The sequence below is a fragment of the Callorhinus ursinus genome, unplaced genomic scaffold (genome assembly GCF_003265705.2).
Source record: "Callorhinus ursinus isolate GAN/ISIS: 27379988/994484 unplaced genomic scaffold, GSC_fseal_2.0 scaffold60, whole genome shotgun sequence".
NCBI lineage: Eukaryota > Metazoa > Chordata > Mammalia > Carnivora > Otariidae > Callorhinus > Callorhinus ursinus.
In genome coordinates, this window is record NW_027397122.1 from 7,023,256 (window position 1) to 7,047,995 (window position 24,740).

A 24,740-nucleotide genomic window follows, 5' to 3' on the forward strand; every position below is an offset into this window, starting at 1 on the left:
GCATCTGTGTGTATATGTGTGTGTGTGTCTGCAAACAGATATACTCTATGTGTGTGTACATGAGTGTCTGTGTGTGTCTGTGTCTGTGTGTGTGCGCATCCATCTGCAAACAGATATACTCTGTGTGTGTCCATGAGCGTCTGTGTGTATATGTGTGTGCGTGTGTGTCTGCAAACAGATATACTCTGTGTGTGTACATGAGCATCTGTGTGTATATGTGTGTGTGTGTCTGTCTGCAAACAGATATACACTGTGTACATGAGCATCTGTGTGTGTGTGTGCATGTGTCTGCAGATATACTCTATGTGTGGGTACATGAGCATCTGTGTGTATATGTGTGTGTGCGTGTGTCTGCAAACAGATATACTCTATGCGTGTGTACATGAGCATCTGTGTGTATATGTGTGTGTGCGCGTGTGTCTGCATACAATATGCTATATGTGCATGTGTACCTGAGCGTCTGCGAGCTGTGGGTGGGTATGGCTCTGTGCACCCACCTGCCTCCCCAAGCAGTCTCCATAGGAGACCCCAGGTGCCGGAACTGGAATGCGGGCCGGGAAGTAGGAAAGTATGCGAGAAGCTGCTACTCAGCCTGTCCTTGGTGAGAGTCACAGGGAGGAGGCTCTTGCAGGCAGGGGTGCGGGAAGGCGTTGCGGGGGGGCGCAGGCCCTGGGACCGTGCCAGAGCAGTACACACCGGCGAAGGAGAGGGGAGGCCTGTCCCATCAGGAAGGGTTGTCGTGCTGAGACTGCTTTCCTCCAGATGACTGGCGACCTGGCTGGAGGGCCCGGGAAGATGACGCGGGGGTGCCCTGAGAGCCGTCGGGGTCTGCAACGGGCGGGGGGCACCAGCAAGAACAGATGGGGCCTGACTCAGGGTGATTCTGGGTGGTCAGTGGGTAGCCTCCTACCCAAGAGATAGATGAGTAAGACTGCACCAGATTTGCCCTTGGGGTGAGGGGCAGGGAAGCTTCTGGCGCAGCCCACGGGTAACACGAAGCCTTGCCATGCACCTTGACCTCCCAAGTTCCTGGCCTTGACCCACCAGTGAGTTTCGGGCCACAGACAGAATGTTGCTGATCTGCGGGCGCACAGATGGGGCCTCTGCACCCCGGGCTTGGGTTCTGCTGTTTGCCAAGGGCTCATCTGCAATGCCCCCCGGCTCGGACATGGCCCCCAGGCAACCACAAGTGGCCCCGACAAGATGGCGGGGGAAGATTCGGATGCCCGGCACCTTCCCAGTCCCATGCGGTCCTGTTGCCCTTGCACGCAGCCTGGGAGGGCTGCTGGTCGGGAGGCCTGTGGCCACGGGGTGTGCGGAGCTGGCAAGGGATCATCGTGGTCCACGTTCCCCATCCGGTGGCTCAGAAACTGTGGTTCAGTTCTCATGTTTGGAAACCCAAGCAAGCTTTGGATCTTCAACCCCTTAGCAGAAGGAGGGTCTGCTGGAATCCGGCGGATGAGTCGGCAGGCCTGGCTCTGCTCTGTGCCAGGCGGGCGGAGCTCCTCATCGGCAGGATGGGCACGCTGCCCACTGAGCACCCTGGGCTGGGGCGCCTCGTCGCTGTGCACCCAGCCAGGAACATCCCTTCACTGCGCTGCCCCAGCCGAGCTTCTGGAAGCACCGCTCGCTTCCACAGCCCAGGAACGTGCGGGGATAATGCTGATAGCGTCTGACCCCGGGAGTCCTGCTCAGACCTGGGAAAGCACCTGCCCTTCGTGCTCCCGACTTACAGACTCCAGCCCCCAGCCCACCTTTCCGGGGTGATCCCGGGACCCCAAGAGTTTATACCCCCGGAGAGCAGGCACCAGCTGGGAAGGAGGGCAACGTGCTTATCTTATCTGCAACACAAGAGTCTTACTCTCTGGGCTAAGAACCATAAAAACGTCCTGTGGGTATTAACTTAAAACCGACTGGATCCCGTCACGAGAGTACGTGTGATGTCGGAGGCAGTTTAATGAGTGACAGCTGGGCCTGAGCTGTCTTGTTCCTCAGAGCCCATGGCTTTTCTAGCCCAAGGGGCACCTGAGAAACTGCCTCAGGATTCACGTCTGGGTAAGTTTGCCCGCATTAACTCATGTGAATGCCGCCAGGACGGCTGAGCATGTTGAGTGGCTTTGCCCTACACGGGGGGGGGCACAGGTGCAGAGGGTCAGATGGGTCTGGCTGGGGTCTTCACCCCCCACCCCGCCCCCCCACAGCCTTGGACCCGGGTGCGCTCGCATGGGACAGTGTCCTGTGCACGCAGACAGGGGTCTGAAAGGCGGGAGCGTGTTGGCGTGACCACAGCTCCTGGAGCTTCTCAGAGTCAGGCAGGTGCACGTGTACCCTTGTCCACGTTCCTCCTGCCGTCCATGATTGAGGGGGGGCATCGCGCCCGCCCACTGATTACTGTACCTGCTGACACAGCCTGGCACTTCCTGCCCAGCCCCGCATCCTTCCCTGGAGCGTGGTGTTGGGACTCTGTCACCGGCGCCCTGCCTTGGGGACCAGCAGCTTACTTGTGATTGCTGGTGGGCTCGTGGCAAACGGGTATTGGAGAGGTCAGGGGGCCCGCTGACCTCTCAAAGGATGGCCAGGACATCTGCTACGGGGAAAGGGCAAGCAACACTTTGGATGTTGATTGCCCAGACTCTCAGGTTGGATTCTGGCCCATTGAAGGCAGGCGTATGCAGTGCCAGGTTTTTGTGTGGGAATTTACGTCGAGCTGGGAAATGAAGGTGGAGTTATTCAGCTCTCATATGTCAAACACAAAAACACTGATAATTAAAGAAACACACCGGCCTTGGAAAAAACCTGGAAAGTGGGAGCGACCCTGCCCCGTGTGTGGCATGGTGACGGCTTTGTCCCCTGTCCCCCTTCCGGAAACTCTTGCAGACACGTTGTTACCACATCACGTCTCATCAATTCCTGCGTGCCTTCCCTTCCACGCACTTCGGCTGCGTGAAGGGAGCGCACATCAGGCCCGGAGGCCGTCCTTCTGTGTCCTCTGTGGGGGGACCCGGTCTCTGTCCCGCCAGTAATAGGAAGGGCACCCCTTTCTCATGTGGCTTCCATGTAGGGCCCATGGGGACACGTCTGCCACATCAGGGACATTTCAGCGAGGCCACCCACACGGGGAAAGCGTGCCGGGTCTCGCTCAGTATTTGGTAAGCGGAACAAGGGTGGGGCTGGGATGCACCTGTGTGTTCACCTGCCCCACCCCCAGCTTGCCTCCTCACGCCCCTCCCCCGCTCTGCCCCAGGTATTGCCAGGTAGCCGGCCGTGCGTGATTCCTCTTGGCCTTGGAGGTGATGGGGGTGGAAGTGAGGGTGTCTCTGGGGACAGGCTGCGTGTCCTGTGGCTCTAGGCTCTCCGGCAGGCACCTGTGCACCCATTCATCCCCCTGCCGGGACCCTCTGCCCACTGTCCCTCCACCTGCCTTCTGGATCTGTCATGTTGGGGACTCTGCATGAAGTCCTACCTTGGAGACCAGGTTCTGCCTTTAACAGTTGGAAGCCACAGTGCACAGTTAGAATCATGTTTAATCTTCAACAAACAAGATTTTTACACACACAATCGCACGTAATCAGGCTTTTATTTCCACTGCAGGTCCAAGGACAGCGGGCATGGCCGTGTTTTATTCTGTTGTTGTTCTGGAAGCTGTCATCAGGGGCAGGGTAGATGGTGGGAGGCAGGAGCGTGAGACTGTGTGTCTGTTCCCGGAGTTACAGTTAGCATATCCCGCCCAGACTGCAGAGCGTATGGTTTGCAAAGTACCCAGCCGTTTCTTGGAGTTGGGGTCATTTTGGTGGCAGTGTGCGACCCTGTGTCAGCCTTGGGAGCTTCAAGGGACCCTCAGATTGCTCAGTGCGTGTGGGGTTGGGGGCTTCCACTGAGGGCGGTACTTCTGCCCTCCGAACAGAGGATACGTGTTCCTCGGAGCAAAGCTGTGGGGTTGTTGCCTCGGTCCCTGCTTGAGGGCAGCCGTGTTCCCAGAGGGGTCCTTCTTGGTGGGGACGCCTAGCATGTAGGTGACGGGGTGGCAGGTGTGTCTGTTTGAGAGAGGAGGCTGACATCAGGCTAGTGGAGGCTGGGGGTGGGCAGGTGCGGGAGCCGGGAAAGCGGATCCCAGTGGACAAGCAGAAGGCATCTCGATGGACCCCCAGGCCTGCCCTGCCCACGGCCTGGGATCCCCTGCACACACTCAGTGCCCACCTTGCCAAACGGGCCTCGGACGGTGCTCAGCTGCCCCGGGGGAGTTTTCCTCCCAAAACTGAGAGGCGGAGATGTACTTTTTGTTGCTTTATGTTCACATAGCAATGGCTGGTTCATGGCCCGATACACCCCGTGGTGTCATGGTCCCCGGGACGTCACTACAGGAAATGGGAATCATTCAGGATCCTGGTGGAAACATTCTGAGGGCAATCATGCTGTGAAAACTCAGTAGGGTCTTTTTAAAATCAGTATATTGAATGTGACTCATTTGTTACTAGAATCCATTCTCACTGCCCTTAGACCAAACATCCACAGATATTTGGCCTCGATCTTGGGAATCCTGGCGAGACTTCGGTAGTGATCCTGTGTCTCTGGATGCGGAACAGGGCCCAGCAAGCAAGGTGTGAGAGAGCAGGGAAGCTGCCCCGAAAGTCCCTGTCGGGTCTGGTCAGGGGTAGTCCTGAAGCTTCCCCGTGGGGCGGTCTCTCTGCCTGCACCCCGCCTGCGAGGGGCTGCCCAGCCTCCTGCATGACTCCTGTGCCCCCCACCAAGTGCTTCCAGAGATGGTCGGGAAACCTACCACGTCTTCCCTGCATTAGATGTGGGACCCTGTGCACAACGTTACAACTCTGTGGCGCCAAAAGGTTTGAGGCCTTTGCAGATGCTGAGCCACCCTGCTGCCTTCCGGTCAGACATCAGCAGAACCTCAGAGACCACGTGGTTGCAGAAGTGGGTGCGGACAGCCCGAACGGCTCTGTGTCCTCGAACCCACAGGCGGGAACGCTGGGAAGTGATTGCATGTTGACCGCTGCACGGACACTGCGAGCCAGGCGGGTGCAGCCGCCACGCGTTCCCGAAGACTTGCGGCGGCTCGTTTATAAACCATGAAGAACACCCACCCTGGGCCACGTGAAGAGGACAGCAAGCAGCATGGAAAGAATTCTTGCTTCTGAACATGTGAACGGTGTGCGGTTTGCATCCCTCAGAAATGGAGAGAGGAGACCCCCCCCGGTCAGTGACAGAGCCTCTCGTCTCTTCCTCACGACCGCCTCAGCTTGGAGCTGCGCAGGTCTGGTCTCCAGGTTCTTGTCCAGCAGGAGGCTGGGACCCTGCTCACACCCGGATGCAGAGTGGGCTCTAAACTGGCAAGACCCCAAACGCTCCGGAGAACATCCAGCTCTCATTTCTTTCCTTCCCATGAGAGCTCTTGGAAGAGAAAATCCTAGGTGCTCAGTCCTTTCTGTGATGACAGCGACGGTGGTAATTGCAGAGTGGGCACACTGAGGTCCCTTGATGGCAAGTGGGTTAGTCAGTGTCCTTCCCTGGTGCCAGGTTGAATAGATCTTCTTGCTCAGAGTGCGTTAAGTCCTAATAAAAGGGATCCTTTCTCCCCGGTGAGAGCTGGTTTGTGGGAGGTGGGCGCTGCCCCGTCTGTGCTGACCGCCTGGCGGTGTCCCGCCTCGGGCTGACGGAGCGGCGACACGGGTAAGGGCTCTGAGCGGGCTGTGCTAGTCTGCGCGGGCGCGTTCTGTTCGCTTACAGGGGAGGAGTGCAAGGCCCCACCACGTGCGGCCATGCAGCCAGGACAGGGCGTAAACTGGTGCAGCAGGTGCGGAGCCCCGAAATCTGGTGGAACCAGGGAGGTGAGGGTTGGAAGGGCATCGAGCAGGATGTGCCCTGTGTGATGAGCACTGAGGAGCTTGAAAGGGAGGAGCAGCCTCGGAGTGGAAGGGTGCCGGGCAGAGATGTGCGGGCTGACAGTTTGAGGAACACCAGTGGATGCTCAGACCCTGGTTTGTCAGCCATCAGCCGGGGCAGGTTGGTGCTGGCTCTCCGCATGGGCTGGAGGCGTGGCAGGCTGAGGTCTGGCTGCGTGGCTCCTGGGGAGCCCGTTTTCCGCCTCCTCAGCCTCCAGAGTTCAAATTTCACTAAACCTGATTGCACAAAACCCCGCCCTTGTGTTTACATTGCCCTGGCCTTTTTGGTGGAATCAGAGTCCCCAGCTTAGCCCAGAAGGTCTTCCACCTTGTGCACTAGCCCCAGAGGGAGGCTGGGGCCCTGCAGGGGAGGCACACCTCCACCCTGCGTGCGCGGGAGGCTGCGTGCGCGGGAGGCTACATTCTGGGGGTGAAGGCTTTCTGCATGGGAGAGTGGGGCCCCCAGGTGCAGCCCGGACACGCTGCTGGGCCGTTTGGAAGGAAGGTAAGCAGGGAGTGTGTGTGCCCGTGTTGCACAGGTGTGTGTGTGTGTGCGTGCGTGCGTGGCCTCTGCAGGGCTTCATAGACCTGTGTCAGAGCCCGGTGCTTCCCTGAGATGCACAAACCCGACCACCAGAGGCACAGACGGTGCTCCCGGGAAGACAGGACCTCCAGGGTTGAAGGAATCAGTGGAGTGCCAGGCTGGCCGAGGGAAGCCGGTTCACGGGTGGGAGTCTTCCTTGTTTGCGTCTTCTCTGGGAGAGGTAGGGCAGTGGTAGTTTGGAAGGGGGTTCACGCCCGGCCCAGGTGATCTCTGATTCGGCCGCTACGGTTGCCTGTTCTCCTGGCCCGCTGGGTCTGGAAAGTGTTTTCACGGTTAGGAGTGCCCACAGGGGAACGGGTCAGAGGCTCCCCAGATAAGCGCCCTGGGCGTGACAGGCCTGCGCCGGGGTGTTGGCTGGGAGCAGTGCCATGCCGTCGTGGGGGGGGGGGGCGCTGCGTGCCCCAATGCCCTGTGCCACAATGCGCTGAGCCTCGCCCAGGGACAGGCGGGAGCACCCGGAGTCCTGGAGGCCCCGGCTGTGAGCCCCTGGGCCCTGCGGTGGGCGCGCCCCTTCCCGGAGAGGCGGCTCCGCGCAGACTTGCCGGTCGGAACGCTTCGCTCCGGCTCTCTCTCTCTCTTTTCTTTCCTCCTACTCTCTGTTTCCCCAAGAATTTATAGCTTGCCTCCTTTCTAGAGAACGTTTGGCCAGAGCTCGTCTTGGCTCCAGAGGGAGCGATTTCCAACGGCCTGGCTTGGCAGGCGAGGTGCCCCTGCCTTCCTGCTGCAGGCGCCTTCCAGCCTTGTGGCGGGGGGTGGGGGTGGGGGCTCGGCTCTGAGTCTGGGGGCCTGGGCAGTGCTCATTCCCGAGGTGAGAAGGCACACCGGAGAGACCCCGTCCCGGGATGTAAGTATTTCTGGGGCCCAGGGTGAGAAGCCGGGTTTCCTTTCGTGCCCCTGTGGTTCCTAGCATCTTCTGCTTTTTGCAAAACAGAAGCTAAGGTAGAGGAAAAGGGTGGTTTTCATATCACCCTGTGACATATCAGACTCGTCGTGTGTCTGCTTTCGGGGATGAGAGGTCGTGGTCTCAAAGGCCTAAGTGTGGTCATCGCTTTTGGCTCTTAATTGACCCTGGAATGAGAAATAATTTGATATAAATGCAGGGCAGCCTTTAATTAGCACAGAGGCAGGATCCTGTTGGAATAAAATAAAAGCAGACCTCATTTCGGGAGAGGTTTACAAGGGCTGCAGTGCTGCACGCCAAAGAGGAGAGACAGGTCTCTGCGTGGGTGACTTGGTGCTTCCCAGCACCCCCGGGGAGGACACCTTCCTGGCCACACACTTCTCTCGCTTTTGAAGAGTGGCCCTCAGCCCCCCGCAGTCCCCCGAGGGAGGAGGCATCCTGGGGGCACTTCCAAGACCACCCGCATCTCCCCTCTGGACCGGAGGATGCCTGTGGTCCCCCACCTGCTCACCCTGGTCCCCTGCTCTGGGCCCATCCCCCTCCAGGGTGCTTTGCTGGGTGATGAGCTCTCCGGGCCCCAGAGGCTGGGACCTGGGGGCACCGTCTGCATGATGCAGTGGACCCCGAGACACTCGCTGGACGCCAGCGGTGCGGACGCAAGCGGGTGTCACTGCAGGGTCCGTTCTCAGAATAGAAAGCTGGGCAGCTCATCGCCTGCAGCTGATGGCCAGAGTCCAGGCAGCAGGTGCAGGAGACAGGGTCTCTAACCACCTGGGCGCGGGATGCCGTGTTACAGCTGCTGACAGCTCGAGGCAGCCACTCCGACACAGGGCCGTGCTGGGGGGTGTTTAGGACAGTCGGCGTTGGCAGTTTGGGTCAGGTCAGACGATGACTTACAGAACTTTCGGAGAAATTCTAAAATTCCAGCTTTTACTTTAGATTTCTATGAAGAATCTGTTTTTCAACTTAATTCCCACAGGATAAGGTCGGTTGAGCTGAGTTACACCTACTCCTTAACCAGGCACGCTCTTACTCCCCAAGCTTTGGGCCCGGAGAAGGCAGGCCCAAAGTGTGGCCGATTCTGGAATCCGTCACCAGGGCAGGAAGGGGACGTGCAGGGACAGTGTTCACCTTTGTGTTGGTCTCGTAAGATACCCCCCTCTGTGCTCTCCGGGGGGGGGGGGCTCTCCTTGAACTCCCCTTTGCTGGGTCACTTCTGCACAGATAAGGAAAGCGAGGTCAGAGAGGTTGAGTAACTCACCCAAGGTCACACAGCTGTGGTCAGGATTTTTAATCAGGATTTGAGCCCAGATGGATTGTGGCAGAAAGCCTGGGAGGGAGTGGGGATGTGCTTGTCAATCAGTTATCCTAAGGAGAGGAGCGTTTTGAGCACCTCCGGAGGTCTAGGAGGAGGAAGGAAGGTCCCAGAAGAGAGGTAGGGGGAGGGAGCTGCCATAAGGTGGGCTCATGGTGCAGTGAGTTTCCTTCCCTCTTGATTTCACGACTGGTTTTGATCCAGGCATCCCTCGCCTCTGGTAAAACAAACTCTATTCAGCCTGCAGTTGAGTTTCTGTCCCCCAAACTCCCACCACAGCCAAAAATACAGGCCGTTTCTGTGCCCCGAATCACCCCTGGTGCCCCTCCGCACCTCCCCTCTCTGCCCCAGAAGGTCGGGCGGGAGGCGCGTGACTCCACGGGAAAGTGGATGCAGGGGCGGGTTCCTCGTCCTCCTCCTTTGCCGGGAAACCTGCACGGGGCAGGTGGGGACCTGGCGATGAGGCGGTTGGTCTGGCTGTGTGGCCTGAGTGAGTCACGGGGAGGGGAGCTGGAGAGAGCCTCGCAGGCCGCGGGAGGCAGCGGTGACTGTCCCCAGCCAGGTGGGTCAGGGCAGGGAGGGAGCCTTCCCTTTCCCAGGGGCTCCTGCCCCCAGGGACCGTGGCCGCCGCGGGAGGGAACCGGTCGCGACTGTGACACAGGAGCCCACGGTCTGCCTGGGCGCGTGCCGCCCTGCAGCCTAGAAAGGGGACACAGAGCGGCCACTGCCAACCCAGCAGCCACGGAATGTGGGACTCAGCAGACCAGGAGCTAGGGAGGAAAGCACGGTGCCCAGGCGGTTCCCGAGGAGGGAGTGCAGTGTGTGGGGGGAAATGGCACAGAAAACATCCAGGCGAATTCCTTTCCTAAATTTAATTGCTAATTTCACCGAGGCGGTTGGTTTAAGATTCCACTGTCTTCGAAGATTGGGAAGCACGGAGCTGCGGGGCGGGACAGAAGTCGGGGTGCATCCCGGAATGCTTTATCCCATGCGATGCTGTGCAGCCTCTATGAGCCTCTGTGTTCTCATCTGCAAAATGGGTTTTCCGATTCCTGCTTCACAGCATTGCTTTGGGAATTCAGTGAGCTCCGTCCCTGGGGCGTCAACCCCCCCCCCCCCCCCCCCCCGCCCCGCCCCTGCACATAGAGGCTTTGTCTTCAGAATATCATCCTGTTTGCTGGAGGATATCTCCGCATCTCTGTTCTGCAGACACAGCCTCCCCTGACAGCCGCTAGCCCTGGACGCGCGCGCCTCCTCGCACCCTGCTCCCTCCTTCTGCCCCTGTCCACCCATCGGATGCCTGAGATGTGCCCGCCACCCTGTCACCTCTTGCTCCGGACCTCGTGCCCTGGCCTGGCCTGTCCTGAGCGCGCACTAGGGATTCGGCGGAGTCCTCTTGCGTCCGTGTTAGCAGCCCGTGTGAGTGCGTGGTTCCCTCGGGCGGACAGGCCTTGGGCAGTTTCTGCTTGTCTCCGTTGAAGACTTGCAGGGAGGCCCGTTAGCGCTTCTGAAACGAGAACTGGCTTTGTAAGCGAACCTGACGCGACAGTAGCAGGTGAGATCGGTGGTCAGCACGAGGGAGACAGAAAGGAGAGTCCAGGGAGCTAAATCGACCTGTCAGGTCTGGTCTCTGGTTGGAATGGACTTCTGCTGGAAGCGGGACCCGCAGGCGGCTGAACCAGTCACAGATCAGCCTGGAAGGAGGCGGAGTGGGGATTCAGCCGACCCTTTGGCTGATTTTTGACACACCTGTATGCACAGGTGGGTGTTGCTTAATCTGTTACATATTTTGGTCTCCCCCATTTTCTTGCATTCTTTTTGAAACGCGGGGCGTGCCTGCTGCCTCCTTGTGGGAAGGCTCCCTCTCAAGGTCAGGTGGAGGTGGGCGGGGCTGGGGTGGGGTCTGCGGCCTCCCACACTGCTCTGTCCCTCTTGTCTTCCTTCTTGTTCTTTTCCACATGATAAACCGTCCTGCTGTGTCACGCAGCCCTAATCAGAGCGGTATGTACATTTGTTTGATTTTTAACCAGGCCCTGGTTGCCTCCTTTTGAAAGGAGCCCTGGGTTCTGGCCGGAGGGGTGGAGGCAGAGAGAAGGGAAAGGTGACACGGAGGGGGAATGGCTGGGGGCAGGGGGTGCTGGGCCAGTGAAGGCTGCCATCCCCGTTTCCCCAACCGAAAAGCTGTGGGTAGAGTGAGGCCCCGACTGCACCTTCCAGAATTCTGCATCCTTGCCCCCACACCCACCCCACAGGGGCCACTCGGTAGCGACTGGGTTTGGAGATGGGTTTGGAGAAAGGTGCAGAGCTTCGAAGCCCGGAGCCTCCTTCCCTGGAGGGGCCGTGCCCTCCCTGACCCCCGGGGTCGGTGGAGGCACCGGGGACCCGGGACCACAGCTGGAGTCTGGGCTGCGCCTGGGCCCTGGAATAATACTTTCCACCTGTCTTCCAGACCCCGGCCACATGCCAAGGGGCCCTCTGCCATCACTAAACAAGGGTGCCCCTAAGGATTGAGCAAAGCCCCTGGGGGCTCTGCACAGCGGGGACGGGGCTCCTGTTAGTGTCCTGGGGAGGGTTCGGCAGGCGGCTGTGTGAGCCCCTGAGTGCAGTGTTCACGCCGGGTGTTGGGAAGCACAGCAGTGGCCCCGCGCAGGGGAGCTGGTCCGTTCCCGCGTGCGGCACAGGGGCAGGCCGCCCGCAGCTGGGAAGCCTCGGCTAGCAGGGAAGCCTCAGCTATGCAGGTTTGAGCAAGGGAGACGGGAGTGGCAAAGACACCGTGCCATTGTTAAGCACCCACTGCATGCCCCCCACATTGTCTCACACCTGTGCCAGCGCCCCAGGACCTCCTTGGGCGTCTGGCCCCTCTGCCTGCTGATAGGCACGTTGGGCCAGCTGTACGTTAAGCACGTGTGTGTTCTTGGGCGTGCTGGAGCCTCGGTGTGGGCGACCTCGGGTACCTCTGCAGCACGTGCAGACCAGCCGGCTGTGGCAGGAGCCACGGCTGTCGCGGGCCAGGCTCTCGGTGGGGGGCCCTGAGGCTGCGGGCACTTCTGCCCTCACACCGTGATGCTCTGTGTTTGTTTTGGTCTGGTTGGTTGTTTTCAGTTCTTTGGCCCACTAAGGTAGAGGAACTTTCCAGAAGAGCCCCCCAGTCTTTCTTGTGTGAGAACATGCTAGGACACTGGCTCTCTTAGTTACTCAGTGCCCACCCGGAACCAGGGTCTGTTCCCTAGTTTGGGGGATACCATAGGTACTCAAACCCCCAGCCCTCCCGGAGCCTGTGTTCCCGTGGGGGACACAGATGGTGCCTAACACGTGGGCAAAGCTGCAGTGTGTCTGGATGTGGGTGTGCCGAGGACAGAACCCCCCCCCCCCCCCCCCTCCAGGGAAGCCCTGCCGAGGAGGGGAGGGAGGGAGCCAGGACAGAGAGCAATGGAGGCAGAGAACAGCAAGAGCAAAGGCCCTGGGGCAGGTGCAGGTGTCTGACTGGTGGGGTCTGGGAGCAGCAAGGTCAGGCTGGAAATGAGGCCTGGAGGGAGTGCTGGGCTCCATCCACCATGGACAGAGCTCTTCCTAGTGATTATGGCCTGCTGGCCCCCGCCCTGAAAGATTGGGACAATCACTCTGTTTTGTAAATGAGGAACCAGGGGCTGGAACAGTCTCAGTATGAGCTGAAGGCACAGAGCATCAGTGCAGAATGGGAAACACAGGCCATTGCACTCCTCCCACTGAAAAACCAGTCCGGTTCTTTCTTGTGATAGTGGATGGAAACCCTTGCTCGGAGTACAGGGTGGGGGCCAGACGCCCCTTCCCCTTCCCTCGTCCCGTGGCCGACGCCACCCCCCCCAAGATCACAAGTGGGTGTGTCTGGGGGCACATCCGGTGCCTTTGGGAAGGTCCGAGCTCCTACAAAGGGATCGCAGGTTTGGGCGGGTCTGTCTTGGGGCTTCGCGGATATGGATCCTGTGCCTTCCCTGGAGATGTAACGTGCGTCCCGTAATCCGTGTGCATGGTGGGGAGTTCAGGTGGGAGGCCGTGCTGGAGTTTATCTGCATCCCATCCCGGTGCTGCCCATGGGAAGGCCCCTGAGTGGCCCCCCTCCCGCCCCTGAGAGCTGCAGATCCGATGTCCTGAGTTCCGGGCCTTGCACAGTGTTGGGTCTGCGGTAACCACATTGCTTTAACACGTTTGTTATTCTCTTACGATGGCTCCTGCTAATAAAGATAATGATAGGGGTACTTGTGACTCCCCAGGCAAGGGGATTTCCTGCCCTTCACCACATCATTCAGACTCTCCCTCGTGGCACTGGCCAAGGGGTTCTAACTCCGGGCGGTTAATGGGCACTTCTGCCTAGTGTCCCATTTTAAGTTAGAAGAACTTCTGTACCACTCCTTCCTGGCTTCCTTTTTTGTTGTTTGAGTCACGGCGCCCATGCGTTTAATTGGGTCTTAGGGAGGAGAACGCGTAAGTCACAGCTGCGGCGGCATGAGATGCACGTCTAGAATTCACGGATGCCTGCCTGGCTGTGCTCCGAGCCCTCCGGCACCGTCCTGGTGGGGTCTGACTGGCACAGAGCAGAGCCCGGGTTGAGAGCCGCGCCTGGCCTTGTGCTCTGCTGATGGAGGGAAGGCGTGCGCTTGGTGGGTCTTACGGAGGTGGGCACCTCCTGGCACCGGGGGCGGGGGTATCGCCCACAGAAGCTGAGTTGAACGCCTGTTTTGTCAGGCCTCTCATCTGGAATTCGGGGTCTCTGCAGGGTCCTCTGGCGCAGATCCCACAGAGGCGCCTTTCCGCCGGTGCCCAGGGTCCAACGGGCCTGGGTTCTGGTCCCACCTCCACCTCCCAGCAGGTTCCTTTAAAATGTTTTTTTCTAAGATTTTATTTATTTATTTGACAGAGAGAGACACAGCGAGAGAGGGAACACAAGCAGGGGGAGTGGGGGAGGGAGAAGCAGGCTTCCCGCGGAGCAGGGAGCCTGATGCGGGGCTCGATCCCGGGACCCTGGGATCACGACCTGAGCCGAAGGCAGACGCCTAACGACGGAGCCACCCAGGCGCCCCCTCCCAGCAGGTTCCTGACCTTGGCCAGTTTCAGACTCTCGTGGAGCGTCAGCTCTGTACGTTTGAGAAGGGAACACGTCTGTTTGCTAGACAGGCTGTCCTGTGATAATCAGAGCGAGCTGACGCTGACCCTGATGACCCTGAGTCTGAGTGCAGCCCCGGCCTGTTGAGCTCCCACCACCGGGTGTTGTTCTCGGCGCTTGGTGTATTTACGGGATCTTGTGGGTCACCCCCCCCTGCTCTGCTTTAGATGCGGGTCGATGGGGTTGTACACTGTCTTTGTCCTGCTTCTCCTGGGCACAGTTGAAATAGGAAGGAAGCCCGGGGTCACGCATGCCGTCCACACAAGAGCCCCCGATACCCCACAGGTCTCGGTCCTGTCTCGTCACCCCCGTATTTCCAAAACCGCTGGGAGCCGCTGACCATGCTGGGACCGGGAGCCCGAGTCCAGCGCAGGTTCCTTCGGAAGCCCAGTTGCCGCGGGCACACGGTGGCTCCCAGGTGCCCAAAGAGCGTGGGTGCCGCCCTCGGCAGCCCCCTTGTTGTGCTCTGCCATGTCACCGTGGGAAACCACATCTTCCCGCCCCCACTCTCGCGGCCCGGCTCGTCTTTCCCGACTGTCCTGGCGGGTGGAGGCCAGTGCACAAAGACCTGTTCCCGGTGTCCTGGGTCCTGCTGTGCCTTCATAGGACCTTCTCAGTGGAGGGACGCTGTGCTGTCGAGAAGTCTGGAAGTCTGGAGATGGGTTTCTGCCTCTCTCCCCGTGAGATTCAGGGCCCTGCCCTGTCTTCTGCACCCCGCACCCCGCTTCTTCACTCCTGGGGGTTTTGGAGCTCAGCTGTGCTCAGCATTCAGGCAAATGACAAAATTAACTCTGAACCCTCAGGGCAAGATGACTCCCCAGTGCAGAGAATCCAGAAGATTCTCTAAGTGACGGTTCTCTTTGCACAAAAAGGTACAAAGCGTCCTGGGTCCTGAAGCTGTTGGACTATTTGAATTGCTTTTGCTGATGCTTGTGTTGCCGGGGCGTAGGTAGACTTTTGGGGTCATAGAGGAGTACTCGTCCCCGATTATGGTGAGCTGTCTGTTAGGAGTTCATTTTTTTGGCCAGAGGCACACATGCCTCCCAAGAGCCCAAAGCCCCCTTTTCCAGCCTTGACTTACCGCCCGTCTCCCGTTTTTTTCCCCCAGTGCTGCACACGCAAGGCCCCGTCGATGGCAGTCTTTATGCCAAGGTGAGGAAGAAGAGCGCCTCGGATCCCGGCATCCCCGGAGGGCCCCCTGGCGTCCCTGCCGCCGGCAGCCCAGACCACGGCGACCACACCCTGTCGGTCAGCAGCGACTCCGGCCACTCCACCGCCTCTATCAGGACCGAGGAGCACCTTGCTGTGGGGCCCAGGCGGGGCCTGAGCCCCCAGGAGAAGGCCGAGCTGGACCAGCTGCTCAGCGGCTTTGGCCTGGAAGATTCTGGAAGCCCCATCAAGGATATGACCGATGCTCCCAGCAAGTACAGTGGGACACGCCACGTCGTACCTGCTCAGGTGCACGTGAACGGGGACGCCACACTCAAGGACCGGGAGACGGACATCCTGGATGACGAGATGCCCGGCCATGACCTGCACAGCGTGGACAGCATCGGGACCCTGTCCTCCTCGGAGGGCCACCAGTCCGCCCTCCTGGGCCCCTTCACCTGCCACCAAAGCAGCCAGAACTCCCTCCTGTCGGACGGGTTTGGCAGCAACCCCAGCGAAGATGCCCACGGCAGCCTCGCCCCCGACCTGAGCCTCGGCGTGGACGCCCTGTATGAGCGGGAGCGGGCATTCGGGATCCGAGACTCCAAGCATCCGCAGCCGGTGCTCCGGAGGCCCTCTGTGTCCGTCCAGACGCGGGCCTACGGACAGAGTGGCTACTCCACGCAGACCTGGGTGCACCAGCAGCAGATGGTGACTGCCCACCAGTACAGCTTTGCTCCCGACGCCGAGGCCAGGCTCGCCGGCCGCGGCCCGGAGGATGGCTCTGGCCTGGTGCAGGCCCAGCCCAGGGTTCCGGTCACCCCCACCCGCGGGGCAGGCGGCAGAGTGGCCCTCCAGAGGGGCATGGGCCCCGTGTCCCATGTCCCCGATGCACAGCGGCCCCCTCCCGGCAAAGCGTGCAAGCCCAGGTTTCCAGACGTCAGAGTCGTGAACGGAACTAGAGCGGAGCCGAGCACGGACCCCTCCCCAGGCTCACCCACCCTAGACATCGACCAGTCCATTGAGCAGCTCAACAGGCTCATCTTGGAGCTGGACCCTACTTTTGAGCCCATCCCCACCCACATGAACATGCCGGGCAGCCAGGCCAACGGCCCCATGCCCCCTGAGAGCGTGGGCGGCAGGCTGCGGGTGAGCAGCCTACAGGACGCGGGAGAGGGCCCGGGCAGGGCCTCCGTGCGGCAAGGTGAGCGGGAGTCCCACGGGATGTGCACTTGTCTGCGTCTGTGTCCTACGGGACGGGGCCTTGCAGAGGAGTGCGGGGCTCGTCCTGGGTCTGGGGGAGGGCAGCAGAGACGATGGGGGGCCCCTGGGCACAGCCTGGTGGGGACAGGTCAGCAGCTGTGCACCTAGCTGGCTTTGCAGGGAGTGGGGGGGCTGCTCATGGGTCTGGCAGACCCCAGAGGGTGGAAGACTCAGGAGTGGGGAAGGATGGCGGCGATGAGGGAATCCCAACATGGGCCCCGCATTCATGAAGCCAGACACCCGGAGGGCACTGCTTGTCCACTACAGCCGCCCCAGCCGGCCCTGGTCCCCACACCACACGTTCCAGGGATAAGGGCACTGCAGACCTCCTGAGTCAGCACGGCCCCACCACTGCAGGGGTGCACCGAGCCCCCCACAGGGACGGTGCCCCTCATGTTGGGATGGGGTCTGTGACTTGCTCTCCGTGTCAGGGAGGCATAAAGCTGTGGGGACCCAGAGAGCTGGCCAGGTGGGTGTGCGGGCCAGCCAGCAGGCAGAGGGTGCTGGGACGGAGGGAGGGGGTCAGGGGCAGGGAACAGTATGTGAAGGCCGCGTGGAGAAGGTGCTTCCACACACAGAAGATGGAGCCCGGCGGGCATCCAAGCGGGGGTGCCGTGGATGTCTGGGGGAGGCTGAGGGGGCTGCGTTCTGGACACCTGTCCGCTCTCAGGCAGGGGCCTGGACCCAGAGGCCACCTAAAGGCTGCGAGCATCGGGTCCACGTGAGGCCAGGCTCTCCTGCGTTGGAATGTCAGCAGGCTCCCTGGGTTCCTGTAGGAGTGAAGACAGGAGGGTTCACGAAGGAGGGCGTGCTGTCACCTCCCTGTCCTTCTGTGTCTGACCCTGAGTGCCGCGCCTCATGCTGAGCCCGTAACACTGACGGACGGATTAACATTCACTGGCAGGGTTCTCTGGACCCCTTTCATCTCCTTAAGGCCCCTTGACTGCAGGACCGGAGGCCCGTCTTAGAGTTGAGTTTTTGGAGGTGTCAGTAGATAAAGTGACCCGCCCAAAGTCACACGGGTCACATACGGTAGAGCAGGAAGAGGTGTCTGGTCTGCACCCAGACACCCTGGCCGCTGCTGGTAGGAGGCCTGTTCCCGAGCAGCCATGAGCCGACTCTGAGAGAGTGGCTCCCGGCGTTGGGACGGTTGGAGCATGGCATGCGGCTCCAAAGTGAGGCTACGGCTTTTGGGAGCACCCAGCGGGGAAAGGCAGCCTGCCTGAGGCTTGCCCTGCGTCAGCCACAAGGGAGCTTGACAGTGTGGAGGCGTGCTCACAACAGCCCACAGGCAGGCTTTGCCTCCCGTTCCGGGACGTCCTGTCTTGATAACAGTCCCATCAAAAGAAGGCTCATGTCTGTAGCTCTCAGACATTCAGTTTGAGGCGAAAGGGTTCCCTCCCTGGTAGGTATAGAGAATACTGGAACCCCCTTTTTTTTTTTAAAGATTTTATTTATTTATTTACGTATGTATGTATGTATGTAAGAGAGCATGCATGTGCAGGGGAGGGGCAGAGGGAGAGAGAGAATCTCAAGCAGACTCCATGCTGAGGGCAGCCCCAAGCTGGGCTCAATCCCAGGACCCTCAGATCATGACCAGAGCTGAGATCAAGAGTCGGACACTTACTGGACTGAGCCACCCAGGTGTCCCTGGACCATTTGATTTAAAAACTTAAATGTCAGTATTTGTACTTCTTGGCTGGATCAGCCAGTGACAGAAAAAAAAAAAAAACACACACACACACTAGGTGGCAGGGGAAGTCCCAGCAGGGTAGCTAACCAACTGGTTTTGAGTCCTGGAACATTCCAGGTTTGGGGATGCAAGAAACCTGTGCTTTGAAGAGCTTCCAGACCCCGAGCCTTGATGGGGAGGCCAGGGCTACTGAGCTGAGCCACATGCGGCCAACCAGGAGGGACCGGCGAGTCTGAAAGGCGCCATGGCATGCCCAGCATGGTGGCCATCACCCCACATGGGCATCATGTCTGTGTCCCTGAGGCTTGGCCCCAAGGACACATGTCTGACCACAGCCACCTTGAGTCTTGCTCAGATAGGAAAGGGGTGGGAAAGTTCCAAGGTGCTGTATCTTCCAGCGAGACCCTGCCTGGTCTGCCTTGTGTCTCAGGTGCACTCCTCGCTGTAGGAAATACCTGGATGCAGGGACCTCAGCGTCCAGAGGTGAGTAGGATCCCTCACTCTTTATAGAATGTGTACTGATCGTAAGAAAGACCACCAGTTACCTAGTGGTAGGAAGTTGGGAGTGACATTCCCCGGAGCTCTTTCTGGGGACTGCTGCATGTATTGACAGCTCATGAGTGGCTGCACACCCACTGTGGGTCTGGTTATTTCTGAGAGGAAGATTGTATGGGAAAGCTAAGCATTTCCTGAGAAAGTCTGCTTGGTACCAGCACTGTAGTCATAATGGTGATGGTGATGATGATGATGATGGGGCTAGGGGTGATGGTGACAGTGGTGGTGGTGGTGGTGGTGATGATGATGGTAATGATAGTCGAAGTGGTGGTGATGATGGCAGTGATGATGATGATGATGGTGGGGATGATGGTGATGATGATGATGGTGATGATGATGATGGTGATGGTGATGATGATGGTGATGATGGTGATGATGGTGATGGTGATAATGATGGTGATGATGGTGATGGTGATACGGTGATGGTGATGATGATGGTGGTGGTGATGATGGTACTGATGGTGATGATGATGGTGATGGTGGGGATGATGGTGATGATGATGATGGTGATGATGATGATGGTGATGGTGATGATGATGGTGATGATGGTACTGATGGTGATGATGATGGTGATGGTGATTTTGACAGTGCTAGTGGTGATGGTGACGGTGGTGGTGGTGATGATGATGGTAATGATAGTGGAAATGGTGGTGATGATGGTGATGACGATGGTGATGGTGATAATGATGGTGATGATGGTGATGGTTGTGATGATGGTGATGGTGATATGGTGATGGTGGTGGTGATGATGATGAGGGTGGTGATGGTGACGATGGTGATAGTGGTGGTGACCACTGGTGTAATAATGGTGTTGATGATGACGGTAACAATTATGGTAAGCACTGCCACTCGGAGCACATGTGCTGTCCCAGGCATTATGTTTGAGCTTCTCTGAGTCACCCATGATCTTTATGCCTACTGTGGTATGTAACCAGAGCTTCCGTCTGCCTGACTGTGCGTTCCATGGCTGAGCCCCTAGTCCACTCAACTCTGACTCTGCCACCAGCCAGAAAGCCCCTTTGTGTCTTGGCACTGGTGATTGTCAGTAGAGGGGTGTGGTGCTGGCGGGAAGGTGGATGACACTCCAAGGACCCATGTGGCTCTGCGGAATTCAAGAGGCTCATCGCAGGACATTGTTGGGAGCCTCTCCCTGCCCACAGACAGGAAGAGTCATCCAGAGGTGGCCTGTCAGAAAGCTTTCACCCTGTGAAAGGGGGTGAGTTGGGGGGGAGTTGGGTTTTGGGGTGTTTCTGTGTCTCTGTGGCTCCCTCAGTCTGCTCTGACACCCTGGCTGTGCACCCCTCTGTGCAGCCCGGCACATAGGTGGGTTTCTCGGGTCACATCCTTTAAGTGGGGAGACTTTGCCTGATGATACCCAGGTAGCAAAGGAAATGACTCAATTTGTAAAATGTATGATCCCGCGGATGGCAGGAAGCCAGCTCCGTTTTTCCCATCCCTCAAGGGCTCCTTGCTTCACGTTGCCAAATATTTTGTTCATGTTACATCAACCCTAGCCCACAATGACAGGATCCTGGCAGACCTCCCATTGTGTTTGCGGGACCCGGCTTCCGGCATTTTTCATGTTCGTCTACAGACGCGGACATACACCGCGTTAATACTCAACTGAGTCAGGGAACTTGTTTATACTGAGGGGAATTCAGAGCAATGAGAAGGAGCAGCTTTTATTTTAGGTAGGCTCCATGCCCAGCACGGAGCCCAAGGTGGGGCTTGAACCCACGACCCTGAGATCAAGACCTGAGCTGAGATCAAGAGTCGGACGCTTCCCCGACTGAGCCACCCAGGTGCCCTGAGAAGTAGCAACTTTAAATCATCGATTCTGGATAGCCCGTCCATTGAAGTTAGATGTTAAACCCCAACCAAAGGGATCTAGTGTGAGAATGGGAGGGTATGTGGGTGCTCAGAAAGCAGCCTGACATCATTGCCCTGCACACCTTGTTTTCCATGTGAGAGACCCACAGAGGTGCAACAACCCAAGGTCACGTCAGCACCAGGACGGCTGCCTCTGAGCAAGTCCGCAAGGCAAGGGGGCCTCAGCAAGAGCCCGGCAGTGAGGCCTTGCCTGTGGAGGTCTGGGAGGGGGCGGCCACAGCTTCCATGCCCAGAGCAGCCTGATCCTGCATATTAGGAGAAATGGAAGTGCTTGTTGCATTTTGGGTTGTTGGCAACACGGTGCATCCGTGGTGATTTTCTAAGGTCCCAAGTTCAGGGGCGCCTGCGTGGCTCAGTCATTAAGCGTCTGCCTTCAGCTCGGGTTGTGATCCCAGGGTCCTGGGATCGAGCCCCGCATCGGGCTCCCCGCTCGGCGGGAAGCCTGCTTCTCCCTCCCCCACTGCCCCTGCTTGTGTTCCCTCTCGCTGTGTCTCTCTCTGTCAAATAAATAAATAAAATCTTTAAAAATAAAATAAAGTCCCAAGCTCAGTGGCTTGTGCAGTGCATGTTGCAGTCAAGCTCATCCCCATTAGCGGTCAGTCCTGTCTCCCGGCCCCTGGCCTCCCCTGATCTGCCTTCCAACTCTGGGTTTGCCTATGCTGGGCATTTCATCTAAATGGAATTGTACAACGTGCGTCTGATTTCTTTCGCTGAGCATCTGCTTTTCCATGCTCATCCAGGTTGTAGCGTGTGTTAGAGCGTCATTCCTGTTTAAGGCTGAATTGTATTCCACAGGGCGATTGGACACAGTATGTACGTCCATTCATCCGAGTGTGGATACTGCGTCGGTGCTACTGTGAACATCCGTGTACAAGTATTAGTCTGAATGTGTTCAGTTCTTTTTTGTTTTTTAAAGATTTTATTTGAGAGAGCGAGAAGGAGAGAGCGCACAAGCAGGGGGAGGGTCAGAGGGAGAAGCAGGCTCCCCGTGAGTGCGGAGCCTCACGTGGGGCTCGATCCCAGGACCCGGGATCATGACCTGAGCCAAAGGCTGCTTCACCGACCGAGCCACCCAGGCGTCCCAGAATGTTTTTAATTCTTGAGTGGAACTGCTGGGCCACTTGGCCTGTTTTTGTTTAAGGTGTCGAGGGACCAACCCCTCCGTTCCGTTGTTTGAAAGTTTGCTTTGGAGACCCCCTGGCCTCTGGCATGGCTGGCTTGTTTCCCAAAGCTCTTGTCGTGGGTGCGCTAAGAACAGGTTGGTCCACATGGATGTGACCCCCTAATGGACACATGCGCCATCACTTACGGACAACTGTCGTTTGTTTAACCCGTGGGTAAAGGGTGGTAAGGTCTTCTGTGTCAGGATAGAGAGGTCATGACATCTCTAGCAGGGGTGGGCCTGGGGCCTGGGGGTCATAGCTCTAGTCTTCCTTCCTCCTCATAGCCCATCAGCCAGCTGGGCCTGTGGCCGCACCTGCTCACATTACCATCCACTGAGGGTGGTCCTGAAGGTGGACAGCTCTGACGACCGTCCTAGGTCAACGGTATGGTTGTGGGACGCCTGGGTGGCTCAGTGGGTGAAGCATCTGCATTCGGCTCAGGTCATGGTCTTGGGGTCTTGGGATCAAGCCCCGCATTGGGCTCCCTGCTCAGGGGGGAGTCTGCTTCTCCCTCCCCCTCTGCTGTGCCCCCTGCTTGTGCTTGCTCTCTCCCCCCACAACAAATAAATAAATAAAATCTTTAGCAACCGTAGCTTTTTTTTTTTTTTTAAACGATGATGTGTTTGAGGAGCAGGCCAGCAAGATCTAGTGGTTTGGGGAGGGGAAAGATCATTCAAAGGGAAAATAAATTCAGAGACATAAGAGGGACCCGAAGCCAGGCACCAAGCTCTGCGGGTAATGTGTCTTCAGTGAGTCGGGTAGTGATCTTGCCTCTTGGTCGCCCGGTGGCTTCTTACATTTTGCCTGAAGTCATACCTGATTTTGAGTAAGCGGTGGAGGAGGATCACCAACGCTTCTCATATTGGAAGGGCAGCCTTCTAGCTTTCTGGACTTATCCTTTCCCTTTCAAGTGCGCCTTTGGGGAAGAAATGCGACCTAACCGAGCACTTCAGTGTTTCCCAGGGAAAAGGATTTGCAGTTTCGCAATCCCAAAGTCAGGCTTGCCTTCCTCGGCCCCCTGGCCTCATTGTGCCGGTGACAGCCCACTCCCACGGGCTCCCCTGGCGCTGAGGTGGGTCCGGGAGGGGGCGGTGGAAGGGGACCCGGAAGGAGAGGTCTTGAGCGTTGGCCAGTGCTAGGCATTTCTAACAAATGTCTCCTAGCTTTTCGCGAATATACCCTGCAGGTGGCAGGGACAGGCCACCCCTGTGGCAGCTTAGGGAGAAATAAAGCTCCTCGAGCCATTCTCGAACATTAAAGCTGGGCAGGTGGGCTTTTTTTTCACTTTCACTGTCACGCTGAGCAGATCCTTCACCCTCTCCCACCCTCTCTTGAGAAGCTGCACGTGTCCAGTTGAATGAGCTGAACTCGGGAGGCCTCCCACAACTGCGGGGCAGTGTTTGGCCATTGTTTGTCTTCACCCCTAGGAATGCAAGGGAGTTTCCAGAACCCACTGTGCATGCCTCTACGAAGCAGCACTTCATTCTTCCACGGTTGTATAAAGATAAACAAATAGCTTCAGGGCACTTTGCCTTCTAGTGGCCCAGATGGAAGACAAAGGTTGTGTTCTCAGAGGTTTCCATCGACACTCAAGGGCCGGAGTCTGCCCCCTTGGCTACACAGAGCAGTCACCTGGGAACGTTAGCAGATGCGGAGACGGCTTCCTCCTCCGGAGGGCCGGCTTGGAGTTGACCTGGGCGGGAATCGAGCATCAGAATTATTTTAAACGCCCCCCCCCCCCACATGTGGAACTCCGGGCTTGAAACCTGCCTCTGTGCTCAGCGTGGTCATGAGTTTTGGGGCCCTTGGGAAGTTGTTAAGAAAAATGCCAGGCTCTGGGCCTCACTCCCAGGGAAGGGGTGAGGTCTGCGTGCCAGGAATTTCAATGCCATGCTAATGTGTGGCCAAGTTTGAGAACTGTTGTTTTGTACTTGTGGTTCTGCCTGGGCGTGCACCCTGCTCACCTGGAGGGCTGACCCGCGCTCACTGAGGCAGGAGAGCCCCGCCTGAAGGTTCGGATACGACCCGTTTCCAACCCCTTTGTGGGATTTGGAAGCTGTTCAGGAGTCTCGTGCGGGGGATCAGGTTGGTGACGCCTGGTCTGGGCTGTATTTCTACAGCGCGGAGGAGGGGCTGGGACCCCACCTCGTGAGTTGTCAAACTCTTCACCTGTGGACAAGATCAGGCAGTCCCCTCGAGAGGTCTGAATCGCCCTCGTGGAGCGTAAGGAAGATACAAGTGGGTTCTGAATTACCAACGATCAGTGTATTTACAAACAGGTGCAGACTTGCCAAGGGGCTTCTGTTTTGTTTTGTTTTGTTTTGTTTTAATCCAGTTTTTTTAGTGAGTAATCGGAGCAAGTCACATCCTGCACCTCTGTTGACTCAGTGGCAAATTGATGACCACCATGCTGATCTCCCAGGTCAGGCTGAATTTAGTCCTGGTGCGAAGAGCTTTGTGGGCACCCCACGGTCTTGGCTTGAACCCTCTGCTTCCGTAGAGGCTCAGTGGGGGCGTCCCGGTACCCCAGATGAGGACTGTCCTCAGCACCTGGGAGTTTCCCTGCCCTGGCCCTCACCACCCCTTCTGGTGACGGCTGGTGTAAGTTGCATCCACCATAGACCGGTGACTGGGCGTGCCGGGGGCTTCTGTCCTGGTACCGTAAGCTCTGCGGGGCCCAGTCACAGCCAGGCTCCATCCCTACATGTCCCCTGAATGACCGAATGACCCAGCCTGCAAACTCCTGCACCCCACGCTGAATCCGAGCCTCCCGGAGCCTGGCTAAGGCTGAGCTGACCCAAGGTTTGCAGGCTCAGCAGGTGTACCCTGACCTTGAACCCCAGTACCGCCCCTTCCCTGGGAATAGTGAATTTGCAAAAATGAGATACGTGGGTGTTTGGGAACAGCAGCAAGGGGGCCTCCCGGGGACACCTGCCCCGCTGTAAGCCTGGGGAGGGGAGACCCGAGGCCCAGAGTGTGTGGTGTCCGGTGGCAGGTGGAAAGGAGACCAGTTGAAGACCTGTGAAGACCTGTGAACACCCAGCAGAAGGGCTGTTGGGGTCGCCGGGAGGGACAGGCTCACAGCACTCAGCAGAGGAAGACCGACCTGGCCCGACCCTCTGTGGGGACTGGGATTGTGGGTGGATGCGCGGGTCAGCGGGGATTTTTGCGGA

General features: G+C 58.3%; 1 protein-coding gene across 1 annotated transcript in view; it reads left to right on the forward strand.

The window, feature by feature from the left end:
- TNS3 (tensin 3) overlaps window positions 1-24,740 on the forward strand; it is a 118,696-nt gene that overhangs the window by 41,098 nt on the left and 52,858 nt on the right. The window contains exon 15 of the mRNA XM_025853108.2: window positions 14,963-16,207. Within this exon, the coding sequence (XP_025708893.1) occupies window positions 14,963-16,207 (1,245 nt within the window). The remainder of the gene's footprint in view (window positions 1-14,962; window positions 16,208-24,740) is intronic.